General features: G+C 41.7%; 1 protein-coding gene across 4 annotated transcripts in view; it reads left to right on the forward strand.

Annotated features, from left to right (window-relative positions):
- Plce1 (phospholipase C epsilon 1) overlaps positions 1-21,447 on the forward strand; it is a 300,309-nt gene that overhangs the window by 232,025 nt on the left and 46,837 nt on the right. For all 4 annotated transcript variants that reach the window (XM_021196340.2, XM_021196332.2, XM_029538628.1 and 1 more), the window contains 11 exons: positions 482-664; positions 1,741-1,858; positions 2,597-2,705; positions 5,388-5,510; positions 5,597-5,733; positions 8,446-8,684; positions 10,270-10,331; positions 10,416-10,581; positions 14,296-14,403; positions 15,779-15,895; positions 17,091-17,249. In XM_021196340.2, coding sequence (XP_021051999.1) covers positions 482-664; positions 1,741-1,858; positions 2,597-2,705; positions 5,388-5,510; positions 5,597-5,733; positions 8,446-8,684; positions 10,270-10,331; positions 10,416-10,581; positions 14,296-14,403; positions 15,779-15,895; positions 17,091-17,249 — 1,521 coding nt within the window. The remainder of the gene's footprint in view (positions 1-481; positions 665-1,740; positions 1,859-2,596; positions 2,706-5,387; positions 5,511-5,596; positions 5,734-8,445; positions 8,685-10,269; positions 10,332-10,415; positions 10,582-14,295; positions 14,404-15,778; positions 15,896-17,090; positions 17,250-21,447) is intronic.

The raw sequence follows: 21,447 nt of genomic DNA on the forward strand, positions 1-21,447 counted from the left end.
AGAAAGAAAGAAAGAAAGAAAGAAAGAAAGAAAGATTTGAGGGGAGTACTGAAGGTTGACCCAGAGCCTCATAGTTGCTAGACGATTTCCCCAGAATCATAATTTGCAAAATCTTAAACATTTCTGAAGTACCTGCTAGACAAGCATTCTACCAAGTGAACTACACCCCAGCCCTTAACATGCAAAGTCTTAATGAATTTTCCCCACGATGCTAGTTTCTGAATCACCTCAGAGACCAGGATGGGAAGTGTTTTGGGTTTGGTTTGGCTTGGTTAGTTTACCCCAGCTGATGTTGAAGTACATCGATGACCCAGGGTGTGATCAGGACCACTGCGGACACAATCGGATCCTTAACAGGAAGTTCCTAGAGTCTGAAACAGAACCACATGGGTGGTCAGATCACGTGTCTGGAAACACTTGAGCTTACACACATGGGGATTCACTGGGACCATTAATAATATGTCTTCCCGGTTCTTTGCAGGAGGATGGTCGGTATGAAGGCCCAACCTTGGCACATGCTGTGGAGTTGTTTGGTGGTAGGCGGTGGAGCACTAGAAACCCCAGTCCTGGAATGTCGGCAAAGAATGCTGAGAAGCCCAACATGCAGAGAAACAACACCCTGGGCATAAGCACCACCAAGAAAAAGAAGAAAATGCTCATGAGGGTAGAGTAAATTCCTCTATTAAGCATCATACCCAGCCTTCTACCACGACTGTGTGGCCTATATTGCCATAAGCCACCTTAAGTCATTTGAGTTAGGGACAAGATAAATGATAAAACAATGGTTGCAAGGGCTTGTCACAAACCTCTCAGGTACCAGGGTCGGTATCAGGAATCAAGCAAACACCAAGGAGAAACCAAAGTTCTTAAAAAAAATCTGCATTGGCTTAAAACACAGTGCATGGTAAATATGACTCATTGTTAAGTCATCTTCAAAGTGCTATACCAGTAGAGAAAATATGGGGCTAAGAGGCGGGCAGTAAGGGCCTCAGAGCAGCAGACACATGGTGGGTCTTGAAGTGTGTATAGGAGTTTTCCAAACACAACACAAAGCACCTGCCACGGAGGAGAGAGCAGAGAGGTTAAAGGTTCTGCCTATTCCTAACCATCTATGTGAGAGGCTGAAGTACAAGTCCCATCGCAGGACTGGAAAAGAAAAAGGGTTGTGGCAGGCATGATGGCTCCCTCCTATAATCCCAGTGTGGTAGATGCTTAGGCAGGAGCATTACAGTAAGTTCAAAGCCAGCCTGAGCTACGGAGTAAGACATATCTCAAAATAAAATCAACCGAAAGTAAAATAGAGAGATCACATTTATGAAGGGGATATGAATGATGAATGCTGTATATGAAACAAGTTAAGCATTGTATATTATTGGTTATATAACATATAACATATTTTCATTAGGACGTTTGTTTCATAGCTATCCATAAACAGTCCTACTCTTTCCTCATGGGAGGTTCGTAGAACTTTACAGCTTCATATTGTGTGTGTCCCCACCGACTCCAGGGCTGTGCATCCCCTTCTCAGTCTCCTTTTCTGGGGGGATGGTGCATGAAATTGAAGAACACACTGGGTAAAATGACCTGAGCTCACTTGGGCAGCCTTACTGTAGGTCTTTACTGGTCTCACCAGGCAAGACAAGATTGAAGGACACAGGTTAGAAAGCAGAAATCTATCTTAGCTAAGCGTTCAGGGAGAATAATACAGCCCAGGATCCATGGAGACATTTCTGTTCCCAGGGAGAGAGTGGAGAGGTGACGGACGATGAGATGGCTACCCGCAAGGCCAAAATATACAGAGAGTGTCGCAGCCGGAGCGGCTCTGATCCTCAAGACGTTAACGAACAAGAAGAGTTGGGTAATGAATGCAGTGTGCTCACATCTGAACCTTTTTGTTTTACTTTTATGGAAAAAGTAAAGATTTGCCTTTGTACTATGATTTTTAACTTCATATCATAGGAATAATTTTTTTATGGCTCTTTTAAAAACATTCATGCATGCACACACATATGTAGGTGCCTTTAAAGGCCAGAAGAGGGCATCGGATCCCCTGGAGGTAGAGCTCCAGGTACTTGTGAGGTGTCTGATGTGGGTACTAGAAATGAGACTAGAATCTCCTGTAAGACCAGCAATTGCTCTTAGCTTCTGGGTCATCTCTCCAGCCCCTGGTGGGAATTCTTAAGATAATTTCTTTATCTTGGTGAGATACGAAACCCAAGAGGTATTCCTACGAGTGCACTCCAATTGAAAGAAAATGGTCATTGGCTTGCCAATCTTGCTAGACCATATTAGCTATACAGGATACAACTGACTGGGTGTTAGTGCTTTTAAAAATGTGCCCGGATGTCATGACCACACCCATGACCAAGTCATTTATATATTCTTTGCTGAGGCCTTGGGCATCTGTGTGCTTTTTTTAAGCTCCCAGATAATGCTAGCTTGTAGCCAGCTGACACCCATCAGACTAGCCCATTCATCTAAGTATTTGTTTCTTACATAAGAATCAGTTGTATAGATTGTTTTGATGGTATTTAAGGGAAAGCAGGAGCGAAGTCATCACTTCTTTTTTTTTTTTTTTTTCCTTTGATCCCTGCAGAGGCCAATGTCATCACTAACCCTCCCAACACCCTCCATTCCAGAAGAGCCTACTCTTTGACCACGGCTGGGTCCCCCAACTTGGCTACCGGGATGTCATCTCCCATCAGGCCAGTCTCTTCCCCTGTGCTGTCTTCTTCAAACAAGAGTCCATCCAGGTGGGGCCTTAACATGATGAAAGAGAAGGAACCTGTGCCTCACTCCCTGTGCAAAGTCCGTCTCTTGTTCTAATTCAACGGTTAAAGTGAAAACCAAAAATCCCTAATTGAAAATTATTCTGATTTTCCTGAATCTGTAATCATAGTCTCTCATATTGCTGAGATCCCTTCTAATTGTTTGAGAGAGTAACCCCTCCAAGGTCAGAGGCAGTCATCAAAAGTTAAGCCATGGTTCTCTAAATCTGCACCGTCTAGCTGACTGGCCACTAACTACCTGTAGGCATGTAATATCAAGCATCAATTATTCAAAATTAAATTAGATTGGAAAGTCAGTTGCTTAGTCACATTTTCATTGCACCACAACTACAGGTGTCTAATGGCTCTGAGCTGAATGCTGCAGATAGAGGACATCTGTGTCCCTGCAGCGGATAGAGGACATGTGTGTCCCTGCAGCAGATAGAGGACATGTGTGTCCCTGCAGCAAGTTCTTTCAGGTAGTACCATGCTAAGGGGAAACAAACTTGAGTGTGAGCTGCCTGACCTTACTGATAGTTGAGATATGTGTCAGAAACGTGTATCTGACAGCTGATGGAAGCTGTGCTTGCCTGGAGAAGTAATTGTAAGTATGGCAACAAATTGAATGTGTTTATCTCACCCCAAAGCTGGGATTGTTGCTAATGATGCTGTAAGGACCCTAGACACTAAAAAAGAAGAAGAAGAAACAACCGCTGTCTTTGATGGTGGTGGCAGCACATGCCTTTAATTTCAGCAGTTGAGAGGTGGAGGCAAGAGGATCTCTGTGAATTGGAAGCTGGTCTGGCCTACAGAGCTAGTTCCAGACTTGCCCAAGCTATACACTGAGACTGTGTCTCAAAATCAACAACAAGAACAACAAAAACACATCAACAGTTCAATGCAGAAGTAATTACAAAATGAAAATCCACCAAAGGGAGCTGGATTGCTGAAGAAATGTGCAAGATCCAGGCAGAGCCCACATAGAGCAGATCCCGTGCACTGTGCCAGAGGAGTGGGTCTCAGCATACAGACGTAGAGTATTCATTTCTCCACACACTGCACATAATGGCACAGCTACAGACACGCTCCACAAAACCAATCTCAATTGCTTTTCACTTGCTAGTGATGCTAACTGTATTAAATTATTTCTTAAAGGGAAGAATCCTCTCACACCGAGTGACTAAAGTTGTACTTTATTCTCCCTGCATTCAAAACCACAATTGATAAAAACGGGCCAAAGTCTAGATGACTCTCTGTTTTACTCTCACAACTTTTCTGTAAATTCAGATTTATAATAAAACTAAAATCTGAAAATAGTTGGAATCCTTTATATTTCCACCCATGTAGAATCCTGGATGTATAAAATAGAATATCACCTGGATTAAGTCTGTTTTCCTTTTATTTAAGTCACTTATGAGCAGGAAAAGGCAGAACGGAGTGAAGGAGGGAAGCCTTTTGGACAAGAAACTAACATGCAGGGTCCAGAGTCAAATCTCAGCCCCAGGGGGAGGGGCCAGTCCCTCCTGACAAGACAAGTTCTAAGACACAAGGAAGACAGACGTGGCAGCAGTCTGAATTATGTTCAAGGAAAAGTGAGCCTAAGACCTAAGTCTTAAAGAGAGAGAGACTAGATACAGAATTTTCTAGACAGGAACCAAGCAAGGATGGAATTTAAAAAGAGGAAGATGGGCAACTCACTGGTTGAAATGCAGTGTGTTTCAATGATAACTATTTAAGTCTTCCTGAACATGTACGGTAAGCTGCCCACACCACACACGACTGTAAAGCCATCCGTTTGTGATGCCCTCCCGTCAGAGAGGTGGCTGTCACGTCTTAAGACTAAGCAATTCTCCATGATCGAACACTGGTAGCAGAATTGAGAGGAGACCCTGTTAAAAGAAAGAGAAATACCCTGTTAATTGATTTGACTGAAAGCTATAGACAAAACATTTTTTTTTTTACTACTTTTTTTGAGTAATCCACACAGAAAATAAAAAGTGTGGTGAGCCAGCCAGCCTGAATATTTGCCTGAGAGCGATGATATTTTTATGGTGACTGAATGAAGCCTTGGCAGGTGCAGATGGGCTCCAGTGAGGGTTGGCTTCCTTCCAGTCTTCGTATTTTTCTGACTCACATTTTCCATTAATAATAAAAGCTCTTCCCTGTTTTCATTGAAGAACTGGTTTTAAAAAGGGGAAAGGAAAAACATTTACGCATTTCAAACCTCCTAGATGCGTTTCCATAATTTAGAATACAGAAAAGAACATGAATTGTCTCCCATAGATTGTGAAGAAGGAATTTGGATATCTTTTCTTTTCTTTTTTTTTTTTAACATGACTTTTCTTCAGACACACTGAATTTAGAAGATTCCCCATGACTTATCAATCTGTGTTTTTAAAGAACTGTTGTTCTATTAATGAAGGAGTATTAATCCCAGCATTTTGCCCCAGTTGAGTAAACTGGGAATACTGTTAGCAGTACATATTTGTTCCCTCTGATGGTAAAGAGTCTTGGATATAGTGTCATCTCCCCATTGCACATAGTGTCATCAGAGACTATCTGTTGAGGTGGAATGGCTTGGGGTCTGCACTTGCCAGTGACGGCCATATTTCTCTGCAGTGCCTGGAGCAGCAGCAGCTGGCATGGGCGAATCCGAGGAGGGATGAAAGGCTTCCAGAGCTTCATGGTTTCAGACAGTAACATGAGTTTCGTTGAATTCGTTGAGCTGTTCAAATCATTCAGGTAGGACACGGTCTTTCTCCTTACTCTTCCTCAGGCCCACAGTTGGATGGCAGCTCTAAAAGGGAGGTGTTTTCCATTCTCCTCAGCATCAGGAGCCGCAAGGACTTGAAGGACATCTTTGACATCTACTCCGTACCCTGCAATCGGTCTGCCTCGGAGTCAGCTCCACTCTACACCAACCTGACAATCGAAGAAAATACCAGTGACCTTCAGCCTGACCTAGGTTGGTTTAACAATTCATCATTTCCCTTTGAGAGATTTCTCTCCAAAAACCAAGGTAGGAGATCACCCAGCCAGTGACCCAGCGTGTCACTGCTGTTACCTGGAGCTTGGTGAAACTGAGAATTGTTTCCACAGTCATTTGGTGTTGAAGGGTAGGCAGGTCGTGTGGGAAATCCATCACCACGTGGTCTTTTGGCACATAAAATTGGGGAGTTTAAGAATGTTTCAGTCCCTCTGAACACTTAGCACCCTTTCCCAACCATTTCCAAGTGTCTATAAAGAATGGACTGTATCTTAATTGAGAAATAACATTATCTCTCTTACCTGTAGGTAAGTGCTTGCTCAGGCCTAGGCAGTGATTGTCTGTGCTTTGTCAAGGGGAGTCTTTGGTGACCTCAGCAGAGTTCTCCTAGATGGACATCTAGAATGGCTTTCCTTCTTTGTAAACCAGAATGTCTCCTTCTATCCTACTTACAACATTTTAACTATCCATGAACTTTAAACTTGTTGTTTTTCTCCTAAGTTCTTGATAGAACTATAAACATGAAAGAGCACACACACTCACATGCACACACACATATACACACATACACACATGTGCACACATACATTAACCTTTCTCATGCACTTGTTTCATAATTATTTATAACTATGTCATCCTTATATGAATATTAACTCTTTTTTTTTTTTAAAGATTTATTTATTTATTATATGTAAGTACACTGTAGATGTCTTCAAACACTCCAGAAGAGGGAGTCAGATCTTGTTACGGATGGTTGTGAGCCACCATGTGGTTGCTGGGATTTGAACTCCGGACCTTTGGAAGAGCAGTCGGGTGCTCTTACCCACTGAGCCATCTCACCAGCCCCGAATATTAACTCTTATGTAGCTCTCAAAACATGAACACCTATAAACTAACCAAGTAATTGTATCTTTTAGACCATTACATTTTATCTTCTAGACTAATTGTAGGTTTCTGGGAAATGAGCAGAAATCAGAGTTCCCAGCCTCTTGCACACCTGTGTAGGTGTCTGCCCAGGCAAACTTTAGCTGTGTTAGTAAAGGACATTTATTACAATCCAGCCACTATCAAAATGTATTGGTAACTGGAGTCCATGGTTTTCCTTAGAGCTGTACATTCTTCCATGGGTTCTACAGACAGGGATGTATATACAACACTGTACCAGGCAGAGCAGCTTTGCTGCCTTGAAAATCCCCTCTGTCCCACCTTTGCATCTTTCCCTCCTTCCCTGTAAACCCTTGGCTGCCATCAAGCTTGTTAATATCGCCATAACTGTCTTTCTAGGACATACGATATCATTGGAATCCTATAGTATATAGCCTTTCAGGATGACTTTTTTACTGAGAAATGTATATTTACAGTTTCCCCATTTTTCTTTTTTGCAACTCAATGGATAATTTATTTTTAAATTGAATGTGTTCCATTATATAGACATGTGCTACCAAGATTTGTGTACATACTTTTGTATGGAGATAAGTCTTATAACCTTTTGGCTAAGTACCTGAGAATGCTAGGTTGTATGGTAAGCCTCCATTTTATTCAAAAAGACATTGCCACATTGTCTTCCCAAATGGCTAAAATTGAACCAACCAGCCCTACCAAGTTTCTCTGCATGGGAGCAATGAAAGCCTTAGAACACTTCAGATTAAAATGTAAAATGACACAATAAATTAAATCAAAAATATATGTAAAGCCGGGCATGGTGGCGCACACCTTTAATCCCAGCACTCAGGAGGCAGAGGCAGGCGGATTTCTGAGTTCGAGGCCAGCCTGGTCTACAAAGTGAGTTCCAGGATAGCCAATAGCCAGGGCTATACAGAGAAACCCTGTCTTGAACAAAATAAATAAATAAATAAATAAATGTAAACTGACATTGTGATGGCTTCTTGCTGAACTAAACATGCTCTTAACATAGGGTCCGGCAGTTAGTCTCTTTGATTATGTGCCAAAATTAATTTTAAAATGGTATTCATGCAAAATCTATATACAGATGTTTATAATTACACATTTAAGATACTGAAACCTTTAAGATTACATCTCTTCTGCCTCTACCAATGGAAAAGCTTAGAAGCAGTTATTCATGAAAGAGAGAAAGAAAGGAAAAAGAAAGAAAGGAAGGAAAGAAGGAAGGAAGGAAAGAAGGAAGGAAGGAAAAAAGGGAGAAAAAAGGAAGGAAAAAACCCAGGGCTGGACATGGGTCAGCGGTTGAAAATATTTGCTACCCTTCCAGAGGACCTGAGTTCAGTATCCAGGACCTACATCGAGAGGTTCACCACCCTCTCTGTCACTTTAGATCTAGAGGATCTGACACCCCTGGCCTCCCAGGGTACCTGCACTCACATGTGCATACCTACCCCCAACTACCCTACGTACACATAATTTTTTAAAGTATTTCTTTCAAATCTGAATTTGGGCTAGATGTGATGGTACACACCTTAAAGCCAGTACTCAGGAGGCAGAAGCAGGTGGATCTCTCTGAGCATCTTTCCAGCCCCTACATTTGTTCATTCATTCTTTCATTCATTCATTCCTTTTGCTTTTTCTTTACTGTGGGAAGCCAGGGACTCACACCAAGTCTGCATCTTATTTGGACAGATTAGAGCTTCATCAGGGCACTGACTTCATAATACTGATGAACTCTGTCAAGGAGGCTTCTGAATAATCCATGGACTGTGGGTGGCTGTGTTTCAGATTTGCTGACTAGAAACGTCTCCGACTTGGGGCTGTTCATTAAAAGTAAACAGCAGCTTTCTGACAACCAGAGGCAGATATCTGATGCTATCGCTGCTGCAAGCATTGTAACCAATGGCACTGGGATTGAAAGCACGTCCCTGGGCATATTTGGGGTCGGCATACTCCAGCTCAATGATTTCCTGGTGAATTGCCAAGGAGAACACTGCACGTATGATGAAATCCTGAGCATCATCCAGGTATCACATGTATGGCACGTATGACATATCATGTATGGCATGTATGGTATTATATGTATAGCATGTATAACATATGTATGGCATGTATGGAATAGATGGTACCGTGTATGGCATGTATGACATCACATGTATAGCATGTATGGTGACATGTATAGCATGTATGATATCATGTGTGCGGCATGCCTCTGGCAGGTCTAATACTTTGATGTTAAGAATTTTATCCTGTCTATACTTTTCATATCTGGGGTAGAAAATAGAATTTCTTTTAATGCCAAGTCCATAGGTATTCTTATTAATGGCTCAGGTGCTAGAGCATCTCTGACTCAATGACAATTACGAGGAAGTTGTGCCCAATAACTTCTCACTCTTCTAACACATACAACAGTCAGAATTTCAACCTGTTACTTATCAGGTATTTGTTAGCTCTTACTCTGCAATCCATGTTCCAAGAGCGGGGCGTGTAGTAGGCCAGCCTGGTCTACAAAGTGAGTTCCAGGACAGCCAGGGCTACACAGAGAAACCCTGTCTCAAAAAAACCAAAAAAAAAAAAAAAAAAAGCTCACTCTTCTACACAGCTTACTTTCTGGTGTGTGGGGCAAACACTAAACAAATATACACAATTTCAAGAGTGAGCAAGGTCAGGAAAGGGTGAAAACAGGAGGGCTGAGCTGGTGAGGGCCACTTGGGCAAAGCTCTGAGTGAGTAACGTGAGCAGCTCGCTCATACCCTAGGGCAAGAGTGAGCTGGGGATTTACAAGGAGCATCAAAAGTTAGCATGATGATCAGAGCCAGGCAAGACGGGCAGATGCGACTTCAGGCAGGAGTCCAAGGACCAACTCATCTAGGCCTTTGAGACCGTAGGACGGACGGGGGTTGACATCTGTCCTTGTGAAACTGGAAGATTTAAGAAGTTTTAAGCAGGAGGGCGCATGATCTATGCTTCATAAGGTCAGCATGAGCCCATTTGGCGAGGAAGTGTGCTGACAAAAGATGGAGATGGGTGGAAACTGTCCCAGGAGCCCAGGCGAGGGGTGGCAGCTACAGAGAGTGAAACTTTACTGTGACAGGGTCACGGGCAGAAGAATTAGCTTAATCTCCTGATCTGGAATCCATGGAATCTGGGGAGTAGCTGTGTGACCCTTGGATTTAACCCTCGGAGATACTAAAACTGAGGGTTCACTGTGACTCCACTGAGTGTATGTTTGGTGGGGCTACTCCAAGCGAATCATCAAATCACCGCACCCCACCTCCCACTGCTACATGGGAGTTGCCTTTATTATCCTCACCGTCACCTCAACTAATACTCACGCTGTGTTTTCATATAAATCAGCCTTATTCTTTTCTCTCACTACCTTTTTTTTTCTCTTAAATAAATATGCTTGGTATAATAAGCTCACATGTAATAAATATTTTCTTTCAGACTAAAAACCTACATCTTACCACTACATAACAAAATTACTTCAAATATTTGGATGAGACATCTCCTAATGAGAACAGAACAGTTTTATTTTTAATTGTGCGGTGCTATTTTCTCCTTAGTTTCCTTTGCCTAAAAAACATCTCTCTTTTTTTAATTCCCTTGCAGAAATTTGAGCCGAGCGTCAGCATGTGTCATCAAGGCCTATTGTCATTTGAAGGGTTTGCAAGGTAACTCCTCCGACCATTTTTTATCGCATCCCTCAAGAGTACATGTTGCTCTAACGCAGGCTTAAGAACATGTGTTTCGTTTAGGTTTCTGATGGATAAAGACAATTTCGCCTCAAAAAATGACGAGTCACGGGAGAACAAGAAAGAGCTGCAGCTACCCCTCTCCTACTATTACATTGAGTCTTCACACAACACCTACCTCACCGGCCATCAGCTCAAGGGGGAGTCCTCTGTGGAGCTCTATAGCCAGGTACAGAGAGTGTCACAGTGGTGTGGTTTCCGTCACTGAACCCCCAACTCACAAGACATCTGCCCCCAGACTCCTGTGAAGAACTTGTCAAGTATGGCGTGAACTATGCAGAGCCATCAAGTGTGGGAAAACAGGCTACACACGCACACACACAGCGGTTGTTTTCTTTGCTTCTTTCTGCCTCTTTGTTTGCCTTCCCCTCAATCTATACTTACCCTGCATTGTAGGCAAAGAAAAAAAAAAAAAAAGAAAGTGTTTGTTTGAGACTCAGCTTTTAGATCTCGGTTGGATCTACCCCTACTAAAATTAAGATTTCCCCTGGGAAAGCTAGCCAATCATTTCACTAAATGTTAAATAAATCAATATATATTGTGGTGGGAAAGCATAGTAGGAAATGCGGCTTTCTTGCAGAGCTAATCCCAAAAAGTTGTTTGTTTTGTTTTGCTTTGCCATTCATTAGACAAGCCATCCATCCCTATGGCAACCAACTAAAGATAAAGCTGCACGGGCTGGAGGCACTTTCCTCCCAGCTGAAATTCATGGGAATGTTCTGGGAAAGAGTGCAGTGGGCTCTCTGGACTGGGAAAAGTGCATCCTTTGACCTGACCAGTAAATTCTCTCTCTCTCTCTCTCTCTCTCTCTCTCTCTCTCTCTCTCTCTCTCTCTCTCTCTCTCTCTCTCTCTCACTGTATATACCCAACTTCTATTAGAGATCAGGAAAGAGCCAGGTTAGGGGTTTTGTGCTTGTGAGGGAGTACAAGCTAGAAAACAAATTCTATCACAATCATACATCCTCAGCCGTGAAATTCCTTCGTTCTCCAGATTGGTCCAGTACTCATGGTAGGCTATGACACAGTTTTTCCCCCAAAGTTTGTTTAGCACAGAATGGGCATGGTGGCACACACCTCTATCTGATCCCAGCACTCAGGAGGCAGAGGTACACGTATCTTCCTGAGTTCGAAACCATCCTGATCTACAGAGTGAGTTCCACAACATCCAGGGCTTTGTTACACAGAGAAACCCTGTCTCCAAAAAACAAACAAACAAAACAAAACAAAAATCTAGAATTTATTTTTTTTAATCTCTGAATTCTAAGGAACTTTTATTAAGAAATGAAAATGTGTCCTCGGAGTAATGATTTTCAAACTAGGACTCTGCCAAGGCCTTTAGCTGCTTGTGCTGAAATAAGCCACAGCCAGAAGTGGCTTTACCATGACCCAGCTCTGCTATGGGAACCACTGACCCATCTTTTATACGCTTCACATATTGGTTATTTATTTTCATAAGGAGCTCCAAAGTCAAAAAACAACAACAACAACAACAACAACAAAAAAAACCAAGTTTGTGGAACCAGTGAGATGGTTCAGTGACCCTTGCTACCAAACCTGATGACTGAGTTCAATCCCTGGAACCCATGTGGTGTAAGAGAGAACTCCTCCAAGTTGTCCTCTGATCTCCATACATGCTATGGTATTCATATGTGCACATACACACACAGAAAGACACACACAGAGAGACACACACTAAATAAACAAACAAATGTAGATTGTTAAAAGTTTAAAATCCATTGTTCTGTAGGAAATAAATATATATATTATATTTTAATTGTTCTACATATTTTATATGTACATTCACATGTGCATATTCATAGTTATATGTCTGTGTGTGTGTGTGTGTGTGTGTATACATTGTGAGTCCATTCTTCACAGCAAAACAATCAGGGACCATTTCTGAGCTTTGATTTCCAACTCATTGACTTCAAGAATTTTTAAATTCCTTAATATTCTACCCCAAGCTGAGATTACCTCAGCTTTTGAGGAAGGCACATGCCCTCACCACCTCACAGGGACTGCCTGGGGTGATTAGACCTTGGGAGGATCCCCTTTGCTTCATTTCTAATCCTCTTAGGCTCTCTCAGTCCTCTCAGTTACTTCCCATAGTTTCCCTCCTGGGCAGATGGAAAACAAGCCCTGTCCCCCTTACCTGGAACTTCCAGCCCTAGTTTCCCTTTTCTACCCTAGTACTGAGACATTACGTTGTGCAGACTTTAGCAAAGACCTATAACCTTTTCATGTTGAAACCCCTATTACCAGTGGCTAACCAGTTTGGTCAGCTCATCAGAGAGAGGAAGCAGTCTCACTTGCAGCTAACATACCACATACTGATTACATAGCTCTCTTCAGCTATGGCAATATACCATAGACACGGTGGCTACCAACCGAAACTGATGGGCTTGGGGTGCACGGGATAAAGACCACAAACTACACCAAGTCCTAGGAAGAACCTGTTGAGAATCTTGCATTAAAAAAATCCTGCACATCCTGCTATGTTTAGTCGAAGAAACTCTCAGAAGCCAGGACATCCCAATAATGGATTACTGTTATGTGGAAATAATTGCATGAACTCTCGAGTCACACTGTATCAGCTCAATTGCAGATCATCAATTCCTTGTCTTGGGCCACCTTTTCACCGTGTGATAATTTTAAAGATAGACTGCAGACAAGTCTAGAGAACATGAGATTGCTCCAAGCAGATGTTCCAAAGCTGCAGTTCACAGAAGTGTGTTGAGAGTCCTGCTTCCAGCCTAAGATCCAGGGTAGCCAATAGATGCCGCCTCCTCTGCATCACTGGCAGGTTCTTACAGCAGTCTGCTGAAGAGGCAAAGCTTGGTGGGTGGTGGGGTGGGTGGGGCAGTGTGTGAGTGACCAGGGGTACCCGCTATGCCTAGGGAAGAGGGGAGCTTATGGGCTACTTACTGTCTCCGCTCTGGATGCAATTCCAGGCTTACATGGCCAGGCAAATCTTTGACGACTCTTTGCTTCGATTCTTACATGCTACATTTGATAGCAATGTTGTTTTCTCATTGAAGAATTTGGGTCTTAATGGAAGAGGTTATGTCAACATTGATTATTGATTTATATAAATGTTTACTCACCTTATTAGGGGGTCAGGGCTTTAATTCAGCATCTTCACCTCTACTGACAATTCCTTAGACAGGGATTATGCTAACTGTATTTTTTTTACATTTGTCTTTTATTGAAAATAAAATTTTGAAGAACATCCCATGAGGTACAAAGTAGAAGTTTGTGTTTGGGTGATGTGTTCTGTAAATGTTAGATCTTTTTGGTTTGTAACACCTTTAGCTCCATTATTTTTCTGTTTAGTTTTATCTGGATTATCTGTCCTTTGGAAGACGTCTACAGACATCCTACCTGGTTTTCTGGCAGGTGTAGCCTGCTAGAAATGGGAGCTAGGATACAGCCAACTGTGAGGGGAAGGAGGTTAGGAGGGATGGTTTGTGGGATATACAGAAGACCGGGGTAGGTGGTGGAGTTGCAGTGGGTATTCTGTCACTGAGCTAGGGAGGAATGAGACTGGTGGATTGTGTCTGGGGAAACACAGAGAGAGTGGCCTCTAATTTTTAGATGTTCCATGTCAAAGAATGAAGGACACTTAAAAAGAAAACTGTCATGTTCTTATACGTGCTTTACCTTCCAAAATCTTCACTTCTGGTAAACAGTTTTCTTACCTCGATTTGTTCTTTCTATCCCAAGCCCATATTAATTGTGACCTTTGGCCAAAATGACAAATATCTATGTTTTATTTAATATCCGTAACACAAATGTTGACTGATGTGAACTGTGTGCTTGGTTCAGTTTGAGGTTTTTATCTCCCAGTGCTCATCTGAGATGGATTCATTCATTGATCGCACAGGTCCTCCTGCAAGGATGTAGAAGCATAGAGCTGGACTGCTGGGATGGGGATGATGGGATGCCCATCATCTATCATGGGCATACACTGACAACCAAGATCCCCTTCAAGGTACCGCTTCCCATCAAATCACAGGACATTCTCTTCATTGAAGTTACCTGCTCTACTAAACTGTACCTTAAGTCAGAGAACTTTGCCCTAGATCTGGAAAACTTTCAGAATGTTTGCAGTACACAGTGGCATGAACAGGCTCCTTTTTTCTAGGGCTTGATCTAGAGCTCTTACTAGATCCCTATTCAACTAAAATTTAAAAACCATTACCTCATGTTGGAACATAATGATATTGTTGATATTTATCTTCACATGGTATAATGATAAATAAAAATGGGGGCTGTTCTCTTCCTAGAGAAATTAAAGGTCATCAATCCTGCTGTCTTTACTGACAAAGGAAAATATTATGTGTCAGTAGATAATTAAGTAATCACCATTATAAAGCAGAGAGTACTAGTTCCACCTGGGAAGATAGATTTCCCGGAAGACTGGCCTTATTAGATTATTTTATAATCTACGTAGCTTATTAGTTTAGCTGTGCAGTTACTCCTCACTCAGAGGGTCTTAAGCTATGTAACATCATTTTTCTCTGAGCTGTGGCTAGGCTTGGAAGGAATACTATTATATGAAATTATATGAGATAGTATTTAAAATGCATTTTTCTTCAACTCATTTTCTATTTATCATTCATACAGCTCTTGCATTATATATTAGTGAGTGGCTATGTTTATAGATACACATTAAAAGATGTGCACCTTTTTGCTCCAAATATAGTATTAAATGTTTTAATATGTCTTGGACTTCACTATATCACATACTATAAAAAAACAATGTCTTTTATTTTCAGTATTCTTTCTTAACATATACTGATTTTTTTTTCCATTTTAAAATAGTAATAGCTGTTCCTTGTAGTATGGAAACAAGACTCAATATGAATAGTTTGATGTCTTTAGACAAAATGGCCTAGTTTCTTGCTTAGTTTACAAATACATTTGACCCTCCTTAGCAATGGGTTCTACATCCATGGATACAACTATACAACTACAGATCCAAAAGTCGGGTAAAATTGTGTCTATAATGAACTTGAATAGACATTTTTTTTCTTGTCATTATTTTGAACCAATGTGTTCATGTTGCACTGGGGATTCTAAGTATCTGGCGATTATTTGAAGTACGTGGGAAGATAGATACATGGAGATGATATGTAAATATTATGCCATTTTTTAATGTAAGATCTGAGCATTGTATAGATTGCAGTATCTTCAGAGGCCCTGGAATTAATTTCCCATGAATCTAGAGAGATGCCTATATTTTTGAAAAGATAAAAGCCACTTTTATCTAGAACCTGCTGGATTCAACAGTTAAAACACTTTCTGTGTCTGAGGACCAGTCTTCTGATGACGCCTGACTCTAATGAGCTGTTTGGGTCTCACAGGAAGTGGTGGAAGCCATCGATCGCAGTGCCTTCATCACCTCAGACCTGCCAATCATCATATCCATTGAGAACCATTGTTCATTGCCTCAACAACGAAAAATGGCAGAAATTTTCAAGGTTAGCTCCATCTAAGATACTATTATCTCTTAGTTGTTATTAGTATCCACACAGATGTAGACCACAACACAGTTGGACATTAGCCATGAAGTATGTACTGTTAGGGTTCTACAGACCTGAGAAATGGCAACGCTCAGAGAGGACAGTCCCCCTTCTTGCCTGTGAGTATATAGGTATTGTTTTCTGGCCTCCTGACCCTTTTCAGGAAGCCTTAAGAGGTAAGAATAGACCGGTTCTCCAATACTCCGGATAATACTAGATGTCACCTGGCAGTTGTACATGAAAAACCTGAGGCTGTTTCAGGGGAAGTCACATATTATTGTGCCCCAAACTATATATAGGGATTTAGCAAGTTAGACCATTCAGAATATTTTCTCTATTAATAGTAAGATTCCTTATACAAGGGAAAATTAATGCAGACAGATTAAAGAACAGATTTCCATAAGACACTCCCCCCTTCTCCAGTGACAGAAGCATTTGTGGAAATATAGTTCTCATGGAAGGAGAGACCACTAACATGGGAATGTATTCCAGTATGAATTCCAAGAAAAATTTGAATTTTCATATTGCCTTAGCCTACACATTGGCTTTTGTTTGTTTGTTTTGTTCTTATTTATTTAAAAATAACTAGAAATAAAAATTGCCATACTTTCTACCCTTATCTTAAGTGATCATCCTGTGTCTACCCTCCACCTGCAGCCTCCTTAAAAAAGACATTCTGCTTCAGGCACTAGCATTCATAAGTCCTTGTGAAAATTCAATCTATTCTTTATCCATGGTTGGAATAAATGTTCCTTCCTTGTTGATTCTCATCTCTTCTATCTGTCCCCAGGTTTCTATGCTCTATGCTTCTGAATTTACTGGAAATTAAGCCATGTTTTACAGAACCGCAGCTGCTCATCAAATCTCGGCTTGCTTTCCTTTAATAGATCAGACTCCAGAATATTTTCCTAAGTCATAACAGCTGGTTCCCTCCCCAGTCTGCCCTAGGTCTTCCCCTTTGCCCTCAACACATCCCTTCCTTCCAGCGGGGAAACTGCCAGGAGAATAAACAACCTCTTCTTCAGTTCCTTTTCCTGGAATTTCTAAAACAATTCAACGAGGCTGAGCTATCCAGCGTACTTAATAACTATAAATGTATGTATCGGGTAGAGGTGGAGGGTATTCATAGTGTGCTTTCTTTTATACGTTGTAGAGTGTGTTTGGAGAAAAGCTGGTGGCTAAGTTCTTATTCGAGACCGATTTCTCAGATGACCCAATGCTTCCCTCACCTGATCAGCTTAGAAGGAAAGTGCTCCTTAAAAACAAGAAGCTAAAGGCCCATCAGACACCTGTCGACATCCTAAAACAAAAGGTACTCCTCTCTGGCTAAGCAGATTAGGAGCATGCCATGGGCTCGGGGACAAGGAAGTTCACTGGGCTTTTCAGATGACTTGCTTCATAGCCAGGCTTTGAAGACTGAGATCCCCTAACTGGCACACTTGATTTGGGGGTTTCTAATTCATAGACCCATAGATTCTCTCCTCCACTAACCTAAAGTTTCATTTTGTAAATTGTACCCATGTGGACTGTACCTCTGTGTTTTTAATTTGTTCTAAGTGGAGTAATGCGTGACTCTTACTCTGGAGCCAGCTGTCAAGGTTGCTAGTCCCATAATAGGTGACATAGTCCTCTTTCGGGAGAGCATGTGGGACCTGGGGTGAACTGAAACAGCCCTGAGACCCCAGTGTATCATAGACGCATGGCAAGAAAGGGCTTTTTCACTTCCATCATACAAGAGTTCTGTGCTCAAGCTCCAGCCTATACAGATAGGGCCAGGATCCTCCAGGAAGTGTCTTCAAACTCTTTACTTAAGCATGAAGGATTTTGAAAATCTATATATCTCTCATATTTTTGTCTCATTTTTAAAAAACGATGGTACCTTGTTATAATGACCCAGGCTAGCCCAGAATTCCAATCCTTTTACCAAAGGTGTGAGTCACCATGTCCAGCCTCTCATACATGTTATATTGGTTTAACTTTTTTTGGGGGGGAGGGGAGACAAAACTTTCTGGATACCCCTGGCTGACCTTCAATTCACCTCCTTCAATACCTCCTGCCTCAACCTCTTGAGCATTGCACTCCCAAGCCTCATTCTACATTCCTAAATACATTAAAAATCTTATCACAAATTGAAACATTTTCAGGATATAATCCCTATTATATCATTTATTTATACTTATATGCCTACAAATAATATATGCAAAATAGGCCCCACTGCTGAAGCACTCACTCTTCCCTCTAGACTTAATTTCTGTCTGAAAAATCTGATTTTTTTAAAAAAAAAAATCATATAAGCATTGTATTCTGACCCCTATGATGACCACCTTGATTTTGAGTTTTGACTTCAATATAGACAGAAAGCAGGAAAAAGTTAGGGAAAAGAGGAGGAAGCGACTGTGTCCTCGAAGGTATTTTCTAGGTACATCCAATGGTGTTTCCTTGTCTCCTTTACTTCCTCAGGACTTTCAAATTCTTCAGGTTCTCAGGTGTCCCTTTCACTGGGCCTCAAGCATCATGCGGAGATGATTAGTGGGGAGAACTGCATCTCTCTGTGTAAAGCAGGATAAACACATTGATAGAAGTGTAGGGAGTGAGGGAGGGTGAGAGTCAGCTGTCCTCTTGTTTTCAAGCAAACCTGATTGTTTAAATGATACAAACACAGAGGTGCTAAAGGTCCAGAAGTGGATTCCTTTAAAAAGTGCCCAAGGGATGATGGAGAGATGGCTCAGCAGTTTAGAGCACTGGCTGCTCTTCTAGAGAACTCAGGTTCCATTTGTAGCTCCGACACAGCAGCTCACAACTGGCTGTAACTCCAATCCCAGTAGCTCTGACACCCTGTTCTGGCCTCTGAGGGCACTGCATAATACACGGACAAAAATGCAGTCAAAACCTTGACACAGAAAAATTGTTTTTAATTAAATTAAGACATGCCTGAACCTACATATCCCTAGACGTCTCTGTACTCAGGAATACACATTCTGCAACTGAAAACCACATAGAACCTCAATCTGAGAGTTGCATAGTCAGTCACCTTCGGAAGCCAAGCACAAAAGACCAGTGTAAGGAGCCAGCTGGAAGTGGTGAGGACCAGAGTGTGCATGTCTCCAGAACTGAACGGGTCTAATCAGATCATTTTAAAAGAATTTAAAATATCATCTCCATGGAGCATCCATAGTGTGTCCCCGTAATCCTAGCTACTAACAAACCTGAGAGAGATGCTTAATTCATCCCAAGAACAGGGGAACCTGGGAAACACAGTGAGAGCCCAGTCTCCTTTAAAAAGGCGTATGCTAGCCCAGTGGTTCTCAACCTGTGGGTCGCAAGCCCTGTCGGTTAACCTCTAGCTCCAAAAATTACATTACTATTCATAGCAGTAGCAAAATTACAGTTATAAAGTAGTAATGAAAATAATGTTATGACTGGAGAGTCACCACATGAGGAACAGTGTTAGGAGGGTTGGGAACCACTGCTCTAGCCAAACAAGTCTGTTTCAGGGACGCAAGTCCTCCCCCAAGGCCCAAAAGTTTCAGATCTTCACTATGAGCACCATGGTCCGGACATCACTTTTGCTTCAGTTCTGAAAACCATAGAACTGTCTGTGGACTTTGTAGTGAAACTCTTTAACTAAGATGCTAGCGCATGTGTGTATGTATACTCTAGCTGGTCTTTAGAGGTGAGGGACTGGCCATCCAGCAGGGAATGCTGTTTTCTTCCAGAACATTGTTTTCTCAGGCTATCTCCTCCTCTTCCTCCTTTTTCTCCTCCTCCTCTTCCTCTTCCTCTTCCTCTTTCTCCTCTTCCTCCTCTTCCTCCTCCTCTTCCTCCTCTTTCTCCTCTTCCTCCTCTTTTCCTCTTTCTCTTCCTCCTCCTCCTCTTCTTCCTCTTTTCCTCCTCTTTCTCCTCCTCTTCCTCCTCCTCCTCTTTCACCTCCTTCTCTTCCTCCTCTTCCTCCTCCTCCTTCTCTTCCTCTTCCTCTTCACTCTCCTCCTCCTCTCCCTCCTCCTCCTCTTCCTCTTCTTCTCCTCTTCCTCCTCTTCCTACTCTTCTTTATCCCTCTCCTCCTTTTCTCCTTCTTCTTCTTATTTGTTTATTATTTTAGATATTATACTTTTATTATAAACAATTTTTATGTACAATAAATATTGCATACAATGTTTTTATATTAAAAATAAGGAGCATAGGAGAAAAGTAGAATAAGCAGTTAATACAGACTGCATTACCAAGTACAGTGAAGCAGATCATCACGGATGATATGTATGTAAAAGGAAATCTGGAAGAATGCAGAGTCTTTCACAGACTGAAAAGCAAGGCTTCTAAATCAAGATGGCTGTGTGAAGTGCAATTATAGTTCTAGGTGCAGAAACAAACTTACAAAGTTATAATTACATCCAAGACAGCAGAAGTCATAAATTATATCAGTACCCCAAGAAAAAACACAATTACATGTTACACGTGAACATTTTATGTTACTCTGAGGCCCATGAAAAGTTTTATTAGCATATACTCGTGATACAGCATGATGGACTTCATGATTCTAGTTTTGTTCACACGTACAATGTGCTTTGACTATTTTCACTCCTCCTTACTCTCTTGAGTCTAACCTTCTACTATTGTCTTCCTCTTCCCAAATAAAACTGCTCTGTGTTCATGTTCTATATGTGTGTGAGCACATTTGAATACACACATGTACAAGTATGGATGTGTTTCTGAGTGGATATATGTGAATGTATGTGTGTATATGTGAATATATGTGCCTGTGTAAGTGTATGTGCATTATGTGAGTATATGCTTGTGTTTGTGTGTATGTACATGTGTCTGTGTACATGTCTGTGTACATGTGTGTGATTATATGCATGTGCTTGTGAATGTGTATGAGTGTGCATTATGTATGTGCCTGTGTATATGTGTAAGTGTGTTTATGAGTGTGTATGTGAGTGTGTGTGTGTGAATGTACACTGTGTGAATATGTTTTTTTTAAGATTTATTTATTATTATATGTAAGTACACTATAGCTGTCTTCAGACACTCCAGAAGAAGGAGTCAAATCTCGTTAAGGATGGTTGTGAGCCACCATGTGGTTGCTGGGATTTGAACTCTGCACCTTTGGAAGAGCAGTCGGGTGCTCTTACCTGCTGAGCCATCTCACCAACCCCATTGTGTGAATATGTGCATGTGCCTGTGTATGCATGTGTGAGTGTGTGTCTGTGTGTATGTGTGTGTGTATGAGTGAATGTGTACATTGTGTGAGAGTGTGCCTGCATATATGTGTGTATACGTATGTATGAGTATGTGTGTATGTATGTGTGAGTGAGTGTGTGTGTGTGTGTGTGTGTGTGTGTGTGTGTGTGTGTGACTTCAGGGTCTCAGCACACCACTGTGTGGCACTGTTGCCAATAGGCCTTCTGCATTGCCCCGTCTGCACAGTGTGACACTCCTTCACTTTCACCGTGTTCTGCTAGATGGTTTGCCTCTTGACTCCTGCTCCTTGACCTTATCTTGACTGCCCATTT

Source organism: Mus pahari, chromosome 1 (assembly GCF_900095145.1).
Source record: "Mus pahari chromosome 1, PAHARI_EIJ_v1.1, whole genome shotgun sequence".
Classification (NCBI taxonomy): Eukaryota; Metazoa; Chordata; class Mammalia; order Rodentia; family Muridae; genus Mus; species Mus pahari.